This window comes from Crocuta crocuta, unplaced genomic scaffold, assembly GCF_008692635.1.
Source record: "Crocuta crocuta isolate KB4526 unplaced genomic scaffold, BGI_CrCroc_1.0 scaffold31, whole genome shotgun sequence".
NCBI classification, from domain to species: domain Eukaryota; kingdom Metazoa; phylum Chordata; class Mammalia; order Carnivora; family Hyaenidae; genus Crocuta; species Crocuta crocuta.
Genome location: NW_027528362.1, coordinates 3304266 through 3328033, shown reverse-complemented (window position 1 = coordinate 3328033; position 23768 = coordinate 3304266). Strand labels below are relative to the sequence as shown.

Sequence of the window (23768 nt, the reverse complement as noted above, 5' to 3'; positions counted from 1 at the left end):
ATTACAATCCCTGAAACTCAACAAAACTGCATAACAATCTGACACAGAACTTTCTCTGTCCCCATTCAGGTATCATTCAGAATCATACATTATTAAAACAGCTAATGGTCAACATTCATTTAATGAGTGTGACTCTAATTAAGTAAATCCCATAGAGGCTACACTATAAATAGTAACAACATAATCACGAAGGCCATCAGATCACTAACTGTATTTTTAATGTAGAGATCCAAAGAAAATCTGAATTAAGACATATACAATACCCAAAGAGTCCTCAAAAACACAGCTAAATTAAAATAAGGCAGAAGTCTGTACACACAGAATTTTAAATATCTGATTATCTTTATTTCACAGTATCTCATCTCTCAGGCCCTTAACTCTACAATGCTCTAAGTCTGTACTGACTACTGTCATATGTACTGACTACTCTATGTTTAGATACTAGTTATTTCATAAACTAATTTAGTTTTATTTCATAAACTATTTTTTTGTTTTGTTTTTAAATAAGATCAATACAATATGAAAGCAGATATATACACACATACAGACATATATACACATATACCCATATAAACTCTGAAGTTAGGCTGGATGCTGCAGGCTGGCTACAAAGTTGTAAACTTTATCTTCGGCAGAAGTATCTAAACGATATCAATTTTTAAAAACCTCAATCTTCAGAAGCTTAACTTCAGACAAATTATTTCCTAATAGAATCTAGTTAAATTCTGTATTTTTGTGTTTAATTACTTCACAAAACTACAGACAAAATTTCGCTATAAAAATACAAAATTAATTCTCTCTTCTGGACCAGCACAGAAAACTCATTAAAAATTCTCTAAGACCAGAAAACAGATTCTGTCTCAAGAACATAATGAAAATGCGACTAAGTATACATTGGGTTTTTTTATCCATAAAATCAATTTTGCTACATCTATGAGTTTAAAATACTCTTTTACTGGTTTTCACATACAGTAACTTAAATCCGATTTAACTACGAAGCTAATCGTTAAGAGCTACTTACAATCCAGAAGGCAAACCCCCGGCTGCAGTGATGCCAAAGGCATACCACACGGCCTCGACGAGGATGAAGTCAACCAAGGCTGACAAAACCCAGGAACCCAGCAAAAAGGACTAAAAAGAAAACAGGAAGAACATTACTGAAAGGAGTCTTTAGGGACACCTGTGTGTCTCAATCGGTAAGCATCCGACTCTTGATCTTAGCTCAGGACTTGAACTCAGGGTCGTGAGTTCAAGACCCACTTTGGGTTCCACTCTGAGCATGAAGTAGACTTTAAAAAAATAAATTTAAAAAAATTTTAAACAATGTTGAAAGGAGTCTTCAAAAAATAAAGTAACATTTATTTAATTAGAACCAGCTCTGTATTACTTTTTAATATTTGTTTTTATTAGAACAGAGTTTTCAAAATGGGGGAGTAAAGCCTTATTGGCCAAATGCATTAACACTTCAGTAATTTCTAAGCATGGTTAAAAAAAAAAAAAGATATTTATAGCATGATTTATTTTTAACAAGTAACACACAAACCATTAAGCAAAATTAGTGATTAAAATTTTATTAAAGTCAGAATCCTAATAAAAATTTTTATTGCCCCCACACACTTGATATTATCTATTATCAGTATCAGTATCATTTTATGTTAGTGGCTTAAATTTAAAACTCTTTGGTTAACAGCCATGCTCCAAATCAGACAGAGGATCATATAATTAAAAGATAATTGTTAATAACACCAAGCTTAACAAAAGAAAACTATTTAAAAATAAGAAAACAAAAGCATCTTTTTCCATTACCTAAGTAGCAAAGGAAAAATGCATAAAAACTTACCGCAAATTTTCTGCTTCCATATCTTCTTTCAAATATCCTAAAATTATAAATAAGCAGACTACTGCAGAAAGTATCTTTCAAATCAAGGCAAATTATTCTTCCACATATCAACCTCCAAATCTAAATGGGGATTTAAAACAGAGTAAGAGTGAGATTTGTTCAGATCTCTGCCTTACCAAATTTATTACATTTACTTCATACTGCTGATTTTTAATGCTCTGATTTAATAAAAATAATGATGTACATACTAACGGAAAACTCCTCCATGCAGGCAGGTCTCCACCTTTAGAGCACAGGTGCCCATAAAGTAGGGCATTAGGAGGGGACTTTTCCCTACTTGGCCAGATAAACCAAATTAATCCCCCAAATCAGAAAGGTACCAATTGAGAGCCAAAGGGCCCTTTCATTCCCTTACAGCAGTGGTTCTTGGGGCTGGCCAGACACTAGGATCCCCTGTGGGTCTCTTTGAAAAGTACACCAAGGCCCAGGCCTACCACTAGATTTTCAGCTCAGTCTAGGGTGAGGACTTGGCATCAGTATCTGTGAGAACATGCATGTGTACATGTGTTTGGGGGGAAGGGTTAGTTTATGCAGGTGATTCTAATGTGCAGCCAGGGTTGAGAACCAGTGCATTACAGCAACTCAAACAATACAGAAGCTATATTATATTATGACAGAAAGCAGCGGTTTGGATAAATAACTGAAAGACTTTAGAGGCACTTGATGGCTCCAACATTGGCAATGGTATTAATTATATGAAGAAAAGGTTTCAGTGTTCCACAAGTAGAGTATTAGGCTTAAAATGACTAATCAAGTATTTATTTAGCAAAGAAAAGGTGGTAGATTATATACCATGCTTTGCACTAACACTGTGATATTGTGATTTATAATAAGAAAGACTTGGTCTTTACTCATTTCTGGCACATAGCTCTTGAAACCCTTGGAATTTCCTAAGCGATGAAAGCCATAACAGGTGTCTTTTATTATGTCAACGTGTGACTGTTAGATGCACCTAAGGATGGGGCTGCCTGCCAGCGGAACCAAGCTCAGGATGAGGGGGCTGGAACTCTCAGTCTCACCCTCTGACCTCCCAGGGAACAGGGAGGGACTGGAGTCTGGACCAGCTGCCAATACCCAATGATTTATTTAATGAAGCTTCTTCCAGGAACACCCAAAAGGCCAGGGGGTCAGAGAGCATCCAGGCTGGCGAGCGCAAGGCGCCTCAGAGAGACCAAGAAAGCTGTGTGCCCTTTCTCCATCCCTTGCCCATGGCATTTCTTCCATCTGGATATTTATCTGTGTTTTTTATGCTATCTTTTTATAATAAACAAGTAATCTGTAGGTAAAATGATCAAACCTGAGGAGGGGGTCATGGGAACCTCTGGTTTAAAGCCAGTCAGTCTTAAGTAGTAGTAGCAATTTGGACTGGCATCTGGTGTCCAAAGGGGAGATCGTGGTAACCCCTAATCTGTTGCCAGTTGGTCAGAAGCACAGGTAACAACCTGGGCTTTGCAGCTAGCATGGTGGGGAAGGGGGAGGCAGCCTTGTGGGACCGAATCCTTAACCCATGAGATATGACGCTATCTCCAGGCAGCCGGTATCAGGAGTTGGTTGACTTACAGGACACCTAGTTGGTGTCCCAGAATTGCCTGGTGGTATGGGGAAAGCCCCCATATTGGAACTGGTGCTAGAACATCCCTTTTACACTCCCAACTCAGAGACAACATGCAGTGCCAGCATTTTCAACGAGACCAGCCCATAAATCTCAAAAGCCATAGAATTCTGCTCTTCCCAGAAGCAAAAACCCAAGGGAAATTTCCCACTTGATATAACCACCACTATAAAAGTAATTCATAGATTCACAATCTGTTAGACCTGGAAGAGCTTCGATCATCTGATCAATACTCAAACACTGAATATAAAGTGTGGAAATGTTAAGTACAAAAATGTTTCCAAAAATGCTAAGAATGCATACTAATGATAAAAAAAAAACACAGATTTAACATTGCTTTTCTTTTGAAATTGTGAACTGCATTTCCATGAGTAAGAAGTGAGAAGAGATGTGCCTACTAGTGAAAGGAAGTACTGCAACTGTGTCATTCTCATCAGCTTTCCTGAAAACAGCAATACAACTAGAAAATTTACTTGCTAATGGAATATTAATAAATAATAATTTCTTAAAAATTTAGAGGCTTCAAAGGACTGAGAAGAGCAGAAAAGAAAAAACTGCAGAAAGAAAGCAGAAAGAATGGCAGAAAAGGAAAAACTTCTGCCTTCTCTCCTCCCATGGGCCAATCGAGCAGAGCTCACCTGGAAGTCGTCCTTGATGGCTTGGAGGTCATACACGAAAAACCTCTGACAGTGCGGCAGGAGGAGGGCCAGCAACAGGGACAGGGCGCTGGGGACGAGCAGAAGGCCCTTGGACAGAGGGGCCTTATCTAGAAGAAAGAAAACTTCTTTCAGAATGACTGAGTCTAAGATTTAAAAAACTACCTGGGTGAAAAGCAAGAGAATTCACTTCTTTCGTATTAGAATGAAGACCAAGGTTGTAAACTCTGGAATTTAGTTATTAACATGTATTTTCAAAACCTGGCCCTACAGAGGTAAGTGATCAAAGGACCCTGGAAAACCAGTGGAATTTGCTGGCAGGGGTTCACTGCCATTTACAAGAGCCCAAACCAACTTTACAACCAGTAACTTCCACCATTAAGAAAATGGTCACCAAAGAGTGAAGAAATAGAGGAGGATGTTTGCTATTAAATTGACCAGTTAGCTCGGAGCATGCATGGGATTCACAACACATAAACATTTATTTAAAAAAATTTTTAAAGCAGTTAGAAGTGCTGCTATTGCTGACTGCTGCAGCATGCTGATATTCCCCCACGGGCACGAGCACTACGCGGCCCAAGGCAGTTTCCCATCTGAGAGCCGTCTAAGTCTTCCAAAGCCTTCACGGTACAGCTCAGTGGCCACTTCCTCCGTGGTTCTCAGTGAACCATTTTACCCTCAGGGGCTTCTCCTCACTCTGCCCCTTGTTTTCAGGTACTGTCTGAATAGTCAGGGCTTCACACTTGCTTTGCCTTCTGGACCATATTAAACATCCCTGAGGAGAGGCCACCTGCTTCCTCTTCTCTATATTGGCCTGGAGCCTATGTCAGCTCTGTGAACGTATGAAATGGTCAGATCACCAACAGGTAAGGCCAAGGGAAAGCCCATCACCAATGGCAACATTCTCAGATTGTGTGAAGTACACTTTAACTGTATTCATAAGAAATTCCTGGGAGTGAATTTACTAGTTACAGTTGGTAATGCGGTTACTGCACCCATTTAAGTATATAAAAATAGAGCAACTGTTTCCTTTCTGGTAAGGTCTTGCACACATCTAAATTGGAACCATTAGTAAAGTAGCTGCATACTGTCTTTATGACCCAGCTGTAATCAAGGCTCCAGGAAACCTAAAAACTGAGAGCTCCTCATCGCCTAGCACCTCAAAAGTATGGAAGAGCACTGCAGCTGTGAGCCTGACCAACACAAATTCTATTCTGCGCCATTTAAGCTTTTATTTGCTCACCTATAAAACGAAGGGAAGAAAATCAACCTCAAAACCATATGAGAAGCAAGTGAAATGAAGAATGCATAGAGGGGAGATGGCTCTCGCAACCACTCACAACACCCAGGAGACAGGGCTGCCACCACGCTCAAGCCACCCAGGAGACAGGGCTCCGACCACGATCACACCACCCAGGAGACAGGGCTGCCACCATGCTCACGCCACCCAGGAGACAGGGCTCCGACCACGCTCACACCACCCAGGAGACAGGGCTCCGACCACGATCACACCACCCAGGAGAATGGGCTGCCACCCCGCTCACACCACCCAGGAGACAGGGCTCCGACCACGCTCACGCCACCCAGGAGACAGGGCTGCCACCCCGCTCACGCCACCCAGGAGACAGGGCTCCGACCACGATCACACCACCCAGGAGACAGGGCTGCCACCACGCTCACACCACCCAGGAGACAGGGCTGCCACCCCGCTCACGCCACCCAGGAGACAGGGCTCCGACCACGATCACACCACCCAGGAGACAGGGCTGCCACCATGCTCACGCCACCCAGGAGACAGGGCTCCGACCACGCTCACACCACCCAGGAGACAGGGCTGCCACCACGCTCACACCACCCAGGAGACAGGGCTCCGACCACGCTCACACCACCCAGGAGACAGGGCTCCGACCACGCTCATACCACCCAGGAGACAGGGCTGCTACCCCGCTCACATCACCCAGGAGACAGGGCTCCGAACACGATCACACCACCCAGGAGACAGGGCTCCGACCACGCTCACGCCACCCAGGAGACAGGGGTGCCACCCCGCTCATGCCACCCAGGAGACAGGGCTCCAACCACGCTCACACCACCCAGGAGACAGGGCTGCCACCACGCTCACGCCAGCCAGGAGACAGGGCTGCCACCACGCTCACGCCACCCAGGAGACAGGGCTCCGACCACACTCACACCACACAGGAGACAGGGCTGCCACCCCGCTCATGCCACCCAGGAGACAGGGCTCCGACCACCCTCACGCCACCCAGGAGACAGGGCTGCCACCATGCTCACATCACCAAGGAGACAGGGCTCCGACCATGATCACACCACCCAGGAGACAGGGCTCCGACCACACTCACACCACCCAGGAGACAGGGCTGCCACCCCGCTCATGCCACCCAGGAGACAGGGCTCTGACCATGCTCACACCACCCAGGAGACAGGGCTGCNGACAGCGTAAGCAGAGGAGGGTCAGAGAGAGAGGGAGTCACAGACTGATACAGGCTCCAGGCTCTGAGCTGGCAGTCAGCACAGACCCCGACGCGGGGCACGAACCCACGAACCGCGAGCTCAAGACCTAAGTGAAAGTCGGACGCTTAACCGACTAAGCCACCCAGGAGCCCCGGTCTGTCATCTTTCTGACAGGGTGGGAGAAGGAGCAGGGGTGATGCAGTTGCACCCTGAAGGGGCAGCAAGGATCCTGTTTCCTTCGTCACCTTGGGTTTCCACTCATCCTTGTGAAATGCGCCCCAACAGTCATTCCCGCCCCTGCCCTGCCAGCTCGGGAGCAACTCGACGCTTCTGGAGGAAATCACGCAGCTGAGCTGCAACATTTCCCCGCAGGTTCCTGGTCTCAAATCGCAGTGGGCACTCTCCATCAACCAGCAGCTCCACTGCTTCTCTCCAGCTTCTCATTTTCATACTACCTCCTCCACTCTCCTCAAACCTCCCTGCTCCACACTCCTGACGTGGCTCACGTGTCGCCGAGTGAAGAAATAAATGATGAGCTCGAACTATTTCAACCATGCCCTAAAATTAGGAAGCACCTCTGATAGATCATGCATTATCCTACAGTCTGGGGGCACAGTAATTAATGAGGGACAAAGTCCTACTCCTTTGTGACCTCAACAGGAGACACAGGAACATACACAAAGCTAGGTGATTATGTAAGTATTGTGTCAGAGGGAAACAAATGGGGTAGAAAAATTAAGCAGGGTGGAACCTGTGGCTGTGTTATCCACCATGGATCTCCTCGTCTCTTTCCAGATACATGATAAGACTGCTTAGCCACTCATACCTGCCCCTAGCTGAAGCTGGGTATGACAACACGACTTGCTCTGGCCAAGTAAGCGTGACAGCTGTCACTCCTGTGGAGATTCTTGGAGAGCATTCTTGTGAATGCTGCTTCCCTCTGCCAATGCTCAAGACGGTCGCCGGGCTATGAGACGGATCCTAGAGTGAACACGGTGTAGAGCAGACCTCCCAGGTGACTGGCAACAGAGGAGTACCTTCAGTGAGAAACAAATCTTGTCATTTAGGCCCCCAGTGTTGTGCGGTTGTTTGCTACCGCAGCAGGACCCAGCTTGTCCTGATTCAGGGGAAAGCACAGTGCTGGTGGGAAAGAGGGGTGCTGTTTCACACAGGGTGATTAGAAGGCCCTTCTGATATGGTGACATTTGAGCAGGGACCTGAGGAAGTGGGCCCTGCATATATCTGGGGAACTGTATCTCTGGCAGAGGAAGCAGCAAGCACAAATGCTCTGAGATAGGAACGTGCTCAATATGATTAAGAAGCAATAGAGATGCCAAAGGCATCTAGGAGCAAAAAGAAGCACAAGGCAGACCTGCAGGATATAAGGTCACAGAAGTGGGGAAGCAGACAGCGCAGAGCCCTGTAAGCCAGCATAAGGACGTTAACCTTTCCTCTAAGAGTCACAGGACGCTTTGGGGGGATTTAAGGAGAGAAATAACATAATCAGACATGTTTTCAAGGGATCATTTTGGTTGCTATATTGAGAAGAGATTACAGGAAGGCAAGTGTAGAAGAAGAGACCAGTTAGGAGGCTATTGTGATAATCCAGGCAAGAGAGGAAGATGGCCTGGACCACGGTGGTTTAGGCAGGGCTGGTAAGAGGGGTAGAACTGGGATATGCTTTGAAGGCAGAGCAGGCAAGATTTGCTGGCTGACTGGGTGTTAAGGTATGGGCAAAATGGAGTAGTCACGTTTTTGTTCTGAGCAACTGGAAAAACTGCTGCCAGTTACTAAGATGGAAAATTCCCGGGAGCCTGGGTGGTTCAGTCAGTTGGACATTCAACTTTTGATTTTGGCTCAGGTAGGTCATGATTTCACGGTTCATGGAATCAAACCCCATGTCAGACTGCACTGACAGTGTGGAGACTGCCTGGGATTCTCTCCCTCTGCCTCTGCCCTCTACCTCAAAATAAATAAATAAACATAAGAAAGAAACAAAGAAACAAAGGAAGGAAGGAAGGAAGTGAGGGAGGGAGGGAAGGAGGGAAAGGAAAGGAAAGGAAAGGAAAGGAAAGGAAAGGAAAGGAAGGAAGGAAGGAAGGAAGGAAGAAGAGAGAAAGGAAGGAAATTCCATCACCCTTGCCCTTCCTACACGTACAAGATCTGGGCCCATCTTGACAATATTCCCAAACCCCCATCCCTTTCCCCACCTGGCCAGCACTCTACCCTCTGCACCAATGCTACTCAAGGTAACCTGTCCACAGACTGCAAGCAGTCACATAGTGAGGTAAGAAGTTTGCACCAGAATGTGAACCAGCACACTGCATCCTTCAGGAAGTCTCACTTTGAAAAAAAAAATCAACTGAACTGAACATGTGCTTTGCTCAAATGTCACCTTACCTGTGAATACCCCATGTAACTAACTTCTACTCCCTTTGTTCTGGATTACTTTTTTCATAGCACTTATCAACAAATGACTTATTAAATAGTATTTATCAAATCTATGACTCGAACTATAAGATAAACCACTATTTTAGGTGTCACTAAAAAAGAAACACTGCCTTACAAAATTCTAAGATGTTATCAATTATAAAATCCACCCAATTTTAGAAACACTAAAATGTGAAAAATGCAACTTAGAATCAAGAAACAGGTTTCTTTGCATATGCTTCTTGAAGGCAGCAACTTTGGTATATTCACTGCTGTAGTATCCCCCTTGCCTGGAACAGGACTTAGTCAACAAATGTCTGTTTAATGAAAGGTGACTGATGTATAAGAGGTGCTCAATAAATAACGGTGGAAGCCACCCCGTGTCCATCCATGGACAAGCAGATAAACAAAGCTGGTGTACACATTTAATGGAATAGTATTTCCTCTTAAAAAGGAAGGAAATTCTGACACATGCTATAATATGGACAACCTTTCAGACATTATGCTGAGTGAAATAAGCCAGACGTGAAAAGATAAATACCATATAACTCCACTTATATGAAGTACCTAAGTAGTCAAACTCATAGAGACAGGAAGCAGAATGGTGGTTGCCAGGTGGTGGGGGAGGGAGGAATAGGGAGTTGTTCAATGGTTATAGAGTTTCAGTTTTACAACATGAAAAGAGTCCTAGAGACAGATGCACAACAATGTGCATGTACCTAAGGCCGCAGAACTGTAACCTTAAAAATGGGTGAGATGCTGATATTATGTTATGCACATTTCACAACAACTAAAAATCAAGAGAAAAATAAATAAGATACTTACTGAATTAATAACTGATCCTATTTATACAATCATTTTAATTCTGGCCTAAACAAACCCCTAAAAATACAAATCTGATAATTTAAATAAGGTACCTCTACGTTTAAGTCCTCCTCTTAAGATGAGCAAAATCAGATTCCAAAAGTCTATGCATAAAGAACAATATACAAATGTCCCAGAAGTCCCACACCACAGTACTATGGACAGCGAGATGTACAACCAACTCATAATGTGTATGCTTCACAATATGAAAATTTTACCTCAAAAAAAAAACACTTTAAACAATTATTAAACTCAAATTAATGGCATACATACTTAAGTGTTTAGAGAGACAGTGCTACAACTTACTTTAAAATACACTCCAAAATAAGATAGATTGATGAAATAGAGGGATGGACATTGATATAGCCAAATATAAGAAAATGTTGTAGAATCTAAGTGGTAGGTCCACGGTACAGTGTTCACTCAACCATTCTTTCAACATTTAAGCATGTTTGAAAATGTTCATAATAAAACATGGGGAAGGGTGCACATAGTAAATCACAGAATTCGAAAGCTGAGAAAGAACTTCAAAATACATAAGCAAAAACTGATAGAACTGAAAAGAGTAACAGATAAATCCCACAGTTGGATTCTTCAGCACTCCTCTCTTGGTAATTGATAATAAAAGCAGACAGAAAATCAGTGTTATGGACTGAATTGTGTCCCCCCCCACAAATTCATACACCCCAACCCTCAATGTGACTCTATGTGGAAATAGGGCCTTAAAAGAGGTAAAGTTAAATGAAGTCATAAAGGCAGGGCCTAAGAAGAGACACCAGGGATGCACACATATGGAGAAAGACCACGTGAAGCCACAGGGAACAGCCACCTACAAGCCAAGGAGGGAGGCCTCAGCAAAAACCAAACTCGCCAACACCTTGAGCTTGGCCTTCCAGCCTCGTGACCTGTGAGAATATAAATTTCTGTTGTTTAAGCCATGCAGTCTGCTCTTATGGCGATCAGTGAAAATATGTAAGACTTGAAAAACAATATCCATCAATTTGACCTTTATAGAACACTCCACCCAACAACAGCAAATTATTTTTTTTTCAAGTGCATTTAGAACATTCCCCAAGAAAGATCATATTCTGGGTCATAAAACATACCTCAATAAATATAGACAACTTAAAATCATACAAAGTATGTTCCCTGACAATAAGAGAATTAAACTAGAAAACAACAGGGAGCGAATGGGAGGTTCAGTTGGTTGTCTTGTGTCATGGGATTAAGCCCCACATGGGGCTCCATGCCAAGTGTGGACATTCTCTTAACATTCTGCTTATCATTCTTTTCTCCTCTGCCCCTCTCCCCTACTCACCCTCTTTCTCTCTCTCTCTCTACCCAAAATAAAATTAAAAAACAGAAAAATGGATAGAAAATCTCCCCAAAATTAGAAAATTAAGCAACATATATAATATCTAGATCAAAGAGTCACAAGGAAAATTAGAATATATGTTAAAGAAAATGAAAAGTGAAAGTATAATCAAGCAAAATTTGTGGCCTGAAAATAAAGTGATGTTTAGAGGGAAATTTATAGCATTAATGCTTATATAGGAAGAGAAAGTTCTTAAATAATGATGTAGACTACAAACTTTAAAAAAAAATAGAAAAAGAAGAGCAAATTAAACCCTATGCAAGTGGATCAAAAGAAATAATACGTGGGCAAAAGTCAATGAAATAGAAAACCAAAATATAACAGAGAAAAAACAGTAAAACGGTGATTGTTTGAGATCAATGANAGGGGAAAAAAAAAAAAAAAAAAAAAGACACAAGTGCCAGCACCGGGAATGAAGGAGGGGGCATCATTTCTTACCCAAGAAATGGTTAACTTGAATAGTTGTATAGAACTGCAGAGATGAAGAAATTTAATATCTTAGTTAAAAGTCTTCCAACAAAGAAAACTCCAGGCCTGACGGCTTCATAGGAGAATTCTAACAAGTACTTAAGGTAAAAAGATTCCTTGGACATTAATAGGATAATAAGGGATTGCACAACACTGTAAAATGTACGCAATGTTAGTGGACTGTACACTTAAAAATGCTTAGAATAGTAAATTTCACGTATGTACTTTTTATAACAAATAAATTTTAAAAGACAGTAAGGGTAGAGTGGAAATAACATTTTGTCCCTTTATTTGACAACTTAGATAAAACTGACAAATTCCTTGAAAGATACTATCTACCAAAGCTCACTCAAAAAGAAATGGGTAACATGAATAGTTCTACAGAACTACAGAAATGAAGAAATTGAATTTCTTACATAAAGTCTTCCAACAAAGAAAACTCCAGGCCTGATGGCTTCATTGGAGAATTCTATCAGGTATTTAAGGGGAAAAGAGTACCAAGTCTGCACAAATTCTTCCACCACAAAGAAGAGAACAGTTCCCAGACAGACCTTAGAACAAAAGACTGATATCTCTTAGGAACAGAGATGCAAAATCCTCAACAAAATATCAGCAAACTGAATTCAGCTACACAGAAAAAGGATAAAACATCACAACCAAGTGAAGTTTATACCAAGAATGCAAAGCAAATCAATGTACTTCACCGTATCAATAAAGAAAAATGTACCACATAACTCTGTTCACATCCGTAGAATTTATCTGCTTATTTTACAAAGTCAATCTTTGTCAATTCATGAGGAAAACTGGTCACTTACTACTGTGTAGTTAATGACGGGCTAGCTCTTTGACCAAACCTTATTACTAGTCCTATCTAACACGTATTGAGCACGTACTAAGTGCAAAGTACTATACACAGCACTTTCTGTGTACTGCCTTGCTCCCGACACTTGCACCTCAGGACCTTTACAGGTGCTACTCCCTCTACCCAAAATGTTCTTCCCATGTCCAGTGTATCCTCATCATTCGGTCCCCATTTCAAATAGCATCTCCTCAGACTGGCTTTCTCTCATACCTATATTGCTCTGGAGCACATCATCCTGTTTTATTTATTTTACAGTATTTTTCACTATTTGAAATCCTTCTTTGCTTACTTCTTTGTCTCCTTCGCCAGAATGTAAATTCTATGAAGGCAGGGTCCTTGTTTGTCTTGCTCTCTGCTATACTCCCATGCCCAGAATAGCACCTAACACATAGTGATGTCTCTGTGTATTTGGTGAATGAATTATGTGAGGTAGAAACTACCCTCTCTAAATGGATATACAGGAGAAAACTGTGACTCAAAGAGAAGCTACCTGTCCATGATCATGAAATGTCTCGATCTGGAGTTTCACTGAAAGTAAAGGGTGAAACAAAGGTTTACAGGCAGGAGGTTTATTTTGGAATGTGATCCCAGAGAGCAAGAATTAAGGACATGGGCAATCAAATGGGGAGGGAGAGTCAGTGCAAGGATTCATTATTGAATCGGGCACGACTACAAGTGACAGATGTTTCTGACAGGTACTTGATCTGCAGGGTTTTCTTTCTCTCTCTTTTTTTTTAATTTTTTAATGTTTATTTTATTTTATTTTTGAGAGAGAAAGACAGAACAGAAGCTGAGGAAGGGACAGAGAGTGAGGGAGACACAGAATCTGAAGCAGACTCCAGGCTCTGGGCTGTCAGCACAGAGCCCAATGCAGGGCTCGAACTCATGAACCGTGACATCATGACCTGAGCTGAAATCAAGAGTCAGAGGCTTAACCAACTGAGCCACCCAAAACTCTCTGCAGGACTTTCTAAGAAGCCTTGTGAATGTATCTCAGAACTACAACCAAGAAAAGAAACAGAAAAACATTTTTATCCATCATCCCTCAGTAAGTGTAGAGTGGCCACAGAAAAGAAGCCCTGTGGGAGGTACAGACAAATATGCTTTACCAAAGCAGACCAGCTAATCCAAACAAAACTGTAGAAATACATGGAATAGGAGGTGGGGCTGAGTGCACTGAAAAGCTGTGCAAGGTAAGATGTCTGCTATACTGGCTACGGAGAGGCAGAGCCAGGGTCAAACCCTGACAATCTGACTGCCAATTAAACTGCTTCCAATGCTGCACTGACACAGAGCTCCAGGACCAAAAGGGATTTTCACCTGAGTGGTGGGTTTTAAGTGAAAGACATATATAGTCACAAACGTCAGTAACAGAAACCAAAGAGGTGCTCTGTATAACTAAAGTAAGTGCAACTGCAAATGGCGATACAGAGACTGCAGCTGGGGGAGGAAGCAACACAGCCGTGGGTACTTACTAACTGCTGAACCGATCAAAAGTTTTAAAACATATACAGACCCTCTGATCTAAAAATATATACATATATATTGATCTAGGAATTCAGCCCAAAGGAATTATCATGGATGTGCACAAAGATTTTGCTAGAAAGATGCTCATCACAGCAATGTTTATGACAGTGAAAAGATTACAAACATCATAAATGTCCAGCAGGAAAATGGATAAATTATGTTCTATCCTGGGGCACCTGGGTGGCTCAGTCGGTTAAGTAGCCAACTTCAGCTCAGGTCATGATCTCACAGTTCGTGAGTTCGAGCCCTGCATCAGGCTCTGTGCTGACCACTCAGAGCCTGAAGCCTGCTTCGGATTCTGTGTATCCCTCTCTCTCTGACCCTCCCCTGGTCACACTCTGTGTCTCTCTCTCTCTCAAAATAAATAAATAAGTAAATAAACATTAAAAATTTTTTTAAATTATGTTCTATCCATAAATTGGGATATTTAATTTTAAGTAGCAGAAAACTATTTCATGCATTGGAAAGATGTTCCTAAATAGTAAGTACACATTTCTGGCAATATTATTATACTTTATTTATTATACTTTAAAAACTAGTACATAAGTAGTATATGAGTTTTTTAAAAAGAATCTATCAAAATATTACCACTGGTAATCTCTGAATGATCTGTTCATAAGAGATTCAAGTGTTTTTATAAAAATCAATTTTGAGAATTCAAAAAAAATTTTTTTGTTTAATTAGCTACTAATACAGTAAAAAGTTTCATGAAATCCCTATGCACTGAGATAAGGCAAGTCACTAGCAATCTTCTGACCTCCCTGTGAGTAGAGCCAGGAAGTGGTTCATACATGAAGCACCCAAGCAGTGATCAAATGAAAAAATAAAGTCACTGTCTACAACAGGTCTTTCCGCCTCTGAAAATAGAGATGTTATAAATTTTTAGAATAACACACAATGCATTAATCTAAAAGTAAAGTTGCAAAACATCTATGCCCAAGATAATATAAAACAGCAAAGTTTAAGATACTTTCTTTTGGCATGGAGGAGGGCACTTGTGGGGATGAGCACTGGGTGTTATATGGTTACCAACTTGACAATAAACTATTAAAAAAAAAAAAGCTGCTAAAAAAAAAAAGATACTTTCTTTTGGGTTATTCACCTCTTTGGTATGACCAAAGTACACAGACATCTCTTTGTGGCAGTGCATAGCAATCAGGCTTTGCTGACTACGTATCATCCTAAAATAATTATTACAGTATATGTGGATTACTTTACACCAGGCACTGTGCCTTAAAAGCACAGTGTATTACCATCTCAGTAAATGCTTACTGTAATCGTGAGGCAGCAATTAGTTATCTGCATGCTCTAGGTGAAAAATAGGCTTAAAAAGATTAAATAACTTGTGCAAGGTCACAGCTAGTTAGTTGAGGGGCTGAAACTTAAACCTAGTTCTGCTTGACTCTAAAGAAAAAAAGATTTTCTAATGCAGAACAAGGAAATATGATATCTTGATATCATGGTCCAAAAAGATTTTCATTATTACTATTTTTAGTACCTCACGTGTTATCTTCTTGGTTCCTCAAAAAATTAAATACAGAATTACAATCTGACCCAGCAAATCTACTCCTTGTTATATACCCAAGAGAACTGAGAACAGATGTTCAAACTAAAATTTAAATATGCACAGCAGCATTATCATAATAGCCAGAAAAGTGGAGACAGCCCCCAACTGCTCATCAGCAGATAAATGGACAAACAAAAACAAACAAAAAATTAAAAAAAAAAATGGACAAACAAAATGTGGTCTATCCTTACAACAGATTATTCAGTCAGAAAGGGGCTCTAGTGCTGAAATCTGCTACAGTATGGATGGGCCCTGAAAACATCATTTTAAATGAATGAAGGCAGCCACAAAAACCACATACTACATGATTCCATTTATATGTAATGCTCAGAATTTAAAAATCCATAGAGACAGGAAGCAGATTAGTGGCTGTCAAGGGAAGGGAAGAGAAGGGAATGGTGAGTGACTGCCTAATGTGGGTATTGGGTTTCTTTTTGGGGTGATAAAAGTGTTCTGGAATCAGAAAGTGACTGGTAATGACTGCAAGACAATGTGAATGTATTGGAAGACAATGATTGAACACTTTAAAATGGTGAATTCTGAAAAAATAAATAAATAAATAAATAAATAAATAAATAAATAAATAAATAAATAAATAAAATAAAATAAAATGGTGAATTCTGGGGGCGCCTGGCAGCTCAGTCAATTAAGCATCTGACTTTGGCAAGGGTCACGACCTTGTGGTTTGTGAGTTCGAGCCCCGCGTCCGGCTCTGTGCTGATGGCTCAGAGCCTGGAGCCTGCTTCAGATTCTGTGTCTCCTTCTCTCTCTGCCCCTCCCAGCTCATTCATTCTCATCTCATTCTCTCTCTCTCTCTTTAATTCTCTCTCATTCAAAAATAAATAAACATTCAAAAAAAATTTTTAATGAAATAAAATGGTGAGTTTTGTCTTATGTGAATTTTACCTGAATTAAAATATGCAACTTTTCCATACTGAGGACACTAACCACAGATTTTGCAAAGCTTAGCCATGTGGGCTGTAACAGAAGCAACACAGCTAAAGAGAGACAGAAGGGGGTGGGACTAGGGGAAGAAGGCACCAACCCAGCAACTCTGCCGTCCCCACAAGTCGGTCATGTAAAAATACACTCATCAAAAACCCCAGTGTGGTTCACACCCCACAGAGGAGAGGCCGCCATATCCTATCATACTGGTTTTCTTATTTCTGACCACCTGACTCTGGTAAACTTCTCAGGGTTCCACAAGAATAGTGTCTCATGAAGTAACTTCTTTAAAGTTTTCATCAGAAAGGGACTAAAGCAAAAATAAATGCAGAAGTCCAAAAAAGTGCAATACTCAGTCCAAACCCATGCACGCAAGGGACACCTTCTGCTTCCATTAAGACTTTTTCTTTGGGCCTAATGACCTTCCTAGAAGAAAACTCAATGAAACTCATCCACAGTGACCAATCACAGGGGGATGAGTGTCTTCTGATTTAATCTCAACAAAGACTCCCATAAAACGCCTGAGAATCAAAAGGTCTCAAGTTTATTTTTGATACATTCATTTTCCTACGGTGTTCAAAAGTAAAATGCTCTAAGCCACCCACAAATCCACTCCTGTTCCCCATGTACTAAGGACAATTCAATGACACTGGGCTCCTGCCACATGGACTGCCCCTCACAGAGGTCACCAAGCAGCTGGGCCGAGTGCCTGGCTCAAGAGGGCGGCCAACACATGCCGGTTACTGGACCGGTGCTTATAAAATTTACCAGGGAAATGAACAGGAGAAAAGACTATCAGTTTCAAAAACACAACCACCACAACAAAAAGGCAAGGAGGAGAATGTGCCCTCTAGATACAAAACTGTATTCTATACCTAAAATGTTTAGAGAGTATGAGTTAGGTGGGAAAAAAGGAGCAGTAAAATTTGAAAATAAGTTCTAAAACAGAGCCTAACACAAAGCTTGCACGCCAGAGAAAAGCGTGTCAAATCTGCAAGTCGTCAACAATAGAATCGGTCACCTACACTTGTATTTCAGTCCTGCCGCTCTGGTGGACACCACTCAGGTTTAGCCTTCTGAAGAAGATTTAATACAAACATTAAGCCTTTTGTTAAGCATAAAAAGCAGTAATTGTTAAAAGTGCTGACGAGACACGGAATACATTTATAATGAAATAATAATTTAAGAGCCCAAGGGGAAAAAATCTATGAATGTTACACACAAATAGAGAGTAAATTATCCAACAGTAAGAACAACTCTGAAAAAGTGAATCGGGAACACAAGATGCTGGCGAGGATGTGGAGAAACGGGCACACTCTTACACTGTTGGTGGGAAAGTAAACTGGTACAGCCCCTCTGGAAAACAGTGTGGAGGTTCCTCAAAAAATTAACAATAGAACTCCCCTATGACCCAGCAACAACACTGCTAGGAATTTACCCAAGGGATATAGAAATGCTGAGGCATAGGAGCACATGTACCCCAATGTTCATAGCAGCACTCTCAACAATAGCCAAAACATGGAAAGAGCCTAAGTGTCCATCAACGGACGAATGGATCAAGAAGATGTGGTTTATCTATACCATGGAATACTACATGGCAATGAGAAAGAATGAAATCTGGCCATGTGTAGCAACATGGATGGACCTTGAGGGTGTTATGCTGAGCGAAATAAGTCAGGCAGAGAAGGACAAATATCATATGTTTGCACGTATAGGAGGATTTGGAGGAACTTAACGGAGGACCATGGGGGAGAAGAAGGGGGGAAATGGTGGGGGAAAGGGAGAGAGGCAAACCATGAGAGACTCTTGAATGCTGACAAAAACTGAGGACTGATGGATGTGGGGGGGAGGGGGGATGGGCATGGAGGAGGACACTCGTGGGGATGAGCACTGAGTGTTATGTGGAAACTAATTTGACAATAAACTATTTGTAAAAAAAATAAATAAAAAATGAATATGGAAAAAATAAATAAATATAATTTAAAAAAAGTGAATCGGGAAGTTTGTGCATAGTTCTGAACTCTGTGATGAACTCTGAGAGAGAAAAAAAAGAAATTTTAAAAAAGGGAAAAATGTGTGGTTACAGGCAAGGAAGTCTGTTTAAGTCCTGCAGAGGTTAGGCAATAATCAGTGAAACGGGAGGGAGATGGCATAAAGTACACCGTCAGTATATTTCTGTCACATAACAATTCAGCCCCAATGTTGCCACACTGTCATCTTAAGACATAATCAAACTCTGAATTTCTATCTTTAAAATGTTAGAAAGTCAGACGCCTGGGTGGCTCAATGGGTTAAGCATACGACTTCAGCTCAGGTCATGATCTCACAGTTGATGAGTTCAAGTTCCGCACTGGATGAGCTTGAGCCTGGCTTCAGGTAAGCATGAGCTCCACTTTNCGAGCCCCGTGTCCAGCTCTGTGCTGACAGCCAGCTCAGAGCTTAGAGCCTGTTTCAGATTCTATGCCTCCCTTTCTCTCTGACCCTCCCCTGCTCAGGCAGGCTGTCTCTCTTTCTCTCTCAGAAATAATTAAAACATTAAAAAATTAAAAAAAGAGAGAGAAAGAAAGAAAAGAAAGAAGAGAAAGAAGGAAGGAAGAAAAAAAGCAAGCAGGCAAGCAAAATGTTGGACACCTAGGTGGCTCAGTGTGTTAAGCATTCAACTCTTGATTTCAGCTCAGGTCAAAATCTCACAGTCATGAGACTGAGCCCCTGCCTGGGATTCTCTCTCTGTCTCTCTCTCTCTCCCTCTTCCCCCCCAACCCCCCTCTCTCTCTCTGAACCTACCCTGCTCATGGGTACATGTGTGCACTCATGCTTTCTTTCAAAATAAACATGTAAAAATAAATAAATAAAATGTTGGACCGTAACTCTCCTCCTCACCCTCAATAGCCTCACTACCAACACATGAACTGGACAAAACACATCTGTGTGGCCTGCCAGTTTTTAAAGCCTGGCCTAGAGAATCACCAGAGAGGGAATGAGTATCCGAGAGAGAAATGCTAATTCAAGAGAGGGCTGAACTGAGGGGCGCGTGGGTGGCTCAGGTGCTTAAGTGTCCAACTGGATCTCCACTCAGGTCATGATCTCTCGGCCTGTGGGATTAAGCCCCGCATCGGGCTCTGTGCTGATGATGTGGAGCCTGCTTGGGATTCTGTCTCTCTCCTTCTCTCTGCCCCTCCCTGGCTCAGCACTCTCTCTCNGTCAGCACAGAGCCTGACACGGGGCTCGAACCCACGAACTGTGAGATCACGAACCCACGAACTTAGTGTCCGACCTAAGCGAAAGTCGGACACTTAACCAACTAAGCCACCCAGGTCCCCCTAAAAAAATTTTTTTATGAGAAGACTGAGCTGTAAAGGCCACGTACAGGGAAAGTGTGGCCAGTAACAGCTTCATGACAAGCCATAAATGGTTCTACATGTTCAAAGACCTAATGGATCACTGAATGAACCAAAGTAGGATGACAAATACGGGTACCACACCTACAAAGATAGACACTAGAACATCTGAGAAGACAAATGGGAGAGGCAGCTACCTATTCAGCAGATGTTTAATATAGACTAAATGGGTCCATTTTGGGAAAAGATGCAGATAGAACATATATCCACAAGGTGGAGAAACCCAAGTCTGATTTTAAAGCTTTGAGGATCCAAGGAACCTCTCACTATTGGGTGTGGTGGAAAAGCATTAGAGAACCAAACTTAAAATCCATTTGTTTGGACTTATACGTGGCATTTGGGCACCTAATTTGTGTGTGAGCAAGCAGGCTACTGACATCTCTAATCCCCCGGGCTGAAAATGGCTAGCGGATGGAGACAAAAAGCCCCGACTTAAACTCTACACACTAAAATTAATTCTAAAAGGATTAAAGATTCAAATGAAAGCAATGAAACCAAAAAGACAGCTAGATGAAAGTTCAAGGTGACAGACCCATACACCTGTCCACTTCTCCTCCCTTCCAAAGTTATACTGCAATAAAAGAACCCTCAAAACACCAGAGAAATGTCTCCTTCCAGAATCCAGGAAACTAATGGATAAATACCAAGACCTCGGGAGAAAGCATAAACAACAAGAATTACTCATCAGAATAATTTTGAGTATTTCTCAAACATCAGTCATTCCCACTGTAGCACCACAATTTTTGCTATATCCCAGTATCATCTATCATTTAATATTTCTTTAAATCATTTATGATTTAATAAGTGAATTTTAAACTTAGTATTACCTCAGTAAATGGAAAATGAGTGTCACTTTGTCATCAGTAGGTGGTAACTACAAAAATAAACACACTTTACGAAATTCTTATTAATATTATTGCTGATAGGAAGAGCTGGGCCTGCCTCCTGTTCTCTGCTACGGTAGGAAATGAGCTGGTATGACAGAGGTTTTCAGACTCAAATCGGAGACTTGCTCTTTGATAACAAGATGAAAAAGAACTTTCTGGAAGCGAGTCATTAACTTACCTTTGTGTCAATGGCACTTCATGTTGGGGCCACATCCTGTTTAAACCATCTCTGGTGCCGTACACACCACACGTGCACCGGTGACACCCGGGCCAGTAGGCCCTTCCACCAAACCCCGCCCCAGACACACTCTCTAACATTTCTTCCCACACACGGCCATTCATTTATTCTACCACTCCAGCTAGAAAAAAATCTTTACCCCCAAAATAAAATCTAAGAAACGCTCTCCAAAGAAAGAGGGCAAGGTACTTGAGGAAGACAGTGAGAGGGTTGAAGAGAAAGAAGAGAGCTTGGGTCAACGTCAAACTCCCAAAGCAGATGGCCTGGGTGACAGGCAATGGGGGGATGGGGTAGCAAGAGAGTTTACTCAGGAGTAAAGCTCACAGAAAGTGCCAAACCCACCTAGGTTTACTGACCGAACAGGATTCTCACCACCCCTTGCCTCAGCACATGCTTCCCACCTCTGCACCCTGTAAGGAAACCAGCCTATCCACATGCCACACACACTCAAACACAGCCTACAATCAGCCCAACATTTAAGGTTTGGGCCTGATGGGGACAAAGACGTACCCACAAATAATGAGGAAACCCACACTAGCTACTTCTGAATTCAGCCTTTCACTATGTACAAGAATGGCCAAGTAAGTATCCAGAAAGTTCACTACCTGTGTCCTCTGAAAATTTACTCTGGGAGAGAGACCCTGGCATCAGGGGAAAAAAAACAAAGGCAAAGCCAAGAAGAAAATGATGCAAGATTCGAGAAACAAATGTAGCTGAGTTTAACTTAACTTTTTTTAGGAGTTTATTTCTTTATTTATTTTGAGAGAGAGAGCAAGAGAGCGAGAGAGCATGGAGGAGGGGCAGAGAAGGAGAGAGAGAATCCCAAGTAGGCTCCACGCTGTCAGCGCAGATGCAGGGCTCAATCTCACAAACGGTGAGATGATCTGAGCCAAGATCAAGAGTCGGACACTTAACCAACTGAGCCACCCAGGCACCCCGAATTGAAATTAAAGTAGTGGAGACCACCAAAAGAAATTAAGAAACTCCTTGAAAAAGCACATGTTTTCTGGCCTAGGGCTCTATCTATGTGCTTCTGACTCTAATTACATTATCTTGGTTCTACCATAAATATACAATCATAATAACAGAACTATTGGCTTTGATTTTCTATATAAAAATTAACTTACTGACAATGCATGGAAGGCTTCATTACCATTATAGAACAGACTATAAACACACACAAAGCAAATATAGAACACAAATCAGGAATTAGAGTACAGAAGAGGAACCCGTGTTCTTAGTCTAGTTTCTCATTTTCATAGTGGAATCTACTGACTGTGTCAAAAATTGATAAATCAAAAAAGGGGGTTTCCTCCATTATTTAAAATTCTAAAGGTAACCACTTCAAGGAATAACCAAACCAAAACTAAAAGATGAAGGAGATGTTGGAGGTATGCAAATTCCTCATCTTTCACGATGGGGAATCTATAAACAGAACCAGTCATTGACAAATCAGTAGAGGCATAAATATATAACATAAAGCTATAATAGCAGCTATAATAGAAGCAGCAAAGAAAAAGGAACTTCAAAGTAGTACTTCCTACTGAGGAGAATTCATATTATATATTTACTTTTTGTTATCATATACTTCTGTTACTCATATTAATTACATACACCACACACACACACTTCATAGGGAAAAACAATCTACAAGAATATGCTCCAAACTGTTGTTGGCATCGAGAATTTCACATTACACTCCCTCCTCTGGGCTATTTGAATTTGTACCAGCAGTATATAGTATCTTCGTAATTAGGAAAAAAGATACAAAAAAAATGTTAGATGAATATTTAACAGATCTCAGAGGCCTAGGATTCCACTAAAAATAAATTTGCCCTAATAAAATTGATGAGCTAAATCTCTTTAATAACTTATTTATAAGTAAAAACTCTGTATGAAAATATTTCATGAATACAATTAAAAAGTGACAAGTGGTTAAAACATTTGTAACATAAATCAAGACAATAACCAAAACCTGTAAAGGATTTATAAATCAACTTAATAAAACTCTAATATTCCAGTAGAAAAAAAAAATGGGCAAAGTACATGAACAGTCAAATCTGTTCAAAAAATATATTAAAATGGCCAGTACGGGGCGCCTAAGTGCTTCAGCTTTGGACTTCAGCTCAGATCATGATCTTCTGGTTTGTGAGTTTGAGCCCTGCATTGGGCTCTGTGCTGACAGCTCAGAGCCTAGAGCCTGCTTCAGATTCTGTGTCTCCCTCTCTTTCTGACCCTTCCCTGCTCGTGCTCTGTTTCGTCACCAAATGGCTACTATATATGAAAGAAGAAAAAACTTCACTTTCTCAAAGAAATGCAGATCTAGACAACAATAAAATGGCATTTTTTTCATCTCTCAAGTGGCAAAAATTATTTTAACTTATCATGCTCAACTGTTACAAGTGAGAAAGATATGGTCGTAAGTTGATAAAAAGTGTGACGTGATACATCCTTTCTGGAAGGATTCAGCAATACATATCAGAAAGATATGGTCGTAAGTTGATAAAAAGTGTGACGTGATACATCCTTTCTGGAAGGATTCAGCAATACAGATCAGAGCTTTAAAA

At 41.4% G+C, this 23768-nt stretch overlaps 1 protein-coding gene across 4 annotated transcripts in view; it reads right to left on the bottom strand.

The window, feature by feature from the left end:
• UBAC2 (UBA domain containing 2) overlaps positions 1 to 23768 on the bottom strand; it is a 174652-nt gene that overhangs the window by 138412 nt on the left and 12472 nt on the right. For all 4 annotated transcript variants that reach the window (XR_013332620.1, XR_013332619.1, XM_077753885.1 and 1 more), the window contains exons 2-4: positions 4151 to 4278; positions 1841 to 1960; positions 1022 to 1131 (exon numbers count right to left, since the gene is read on the bottom strand). Coding sequence is in view for 2 of the 4 variants with exons in the window: in XM_077753885.1 (XP_077610011.1) it covers positions 1022 to 1131; positions 1841 to 1960; positions 4151 to 4278 (358 nt within the window). In the remaining 2 variants the exon portion in view is untranslated. The remainder of the gene's footprint in view (positions 1 to 1021; positions 1132 to 1840; positions 1961 to 4150; positions 4279 to 23768) is intronic.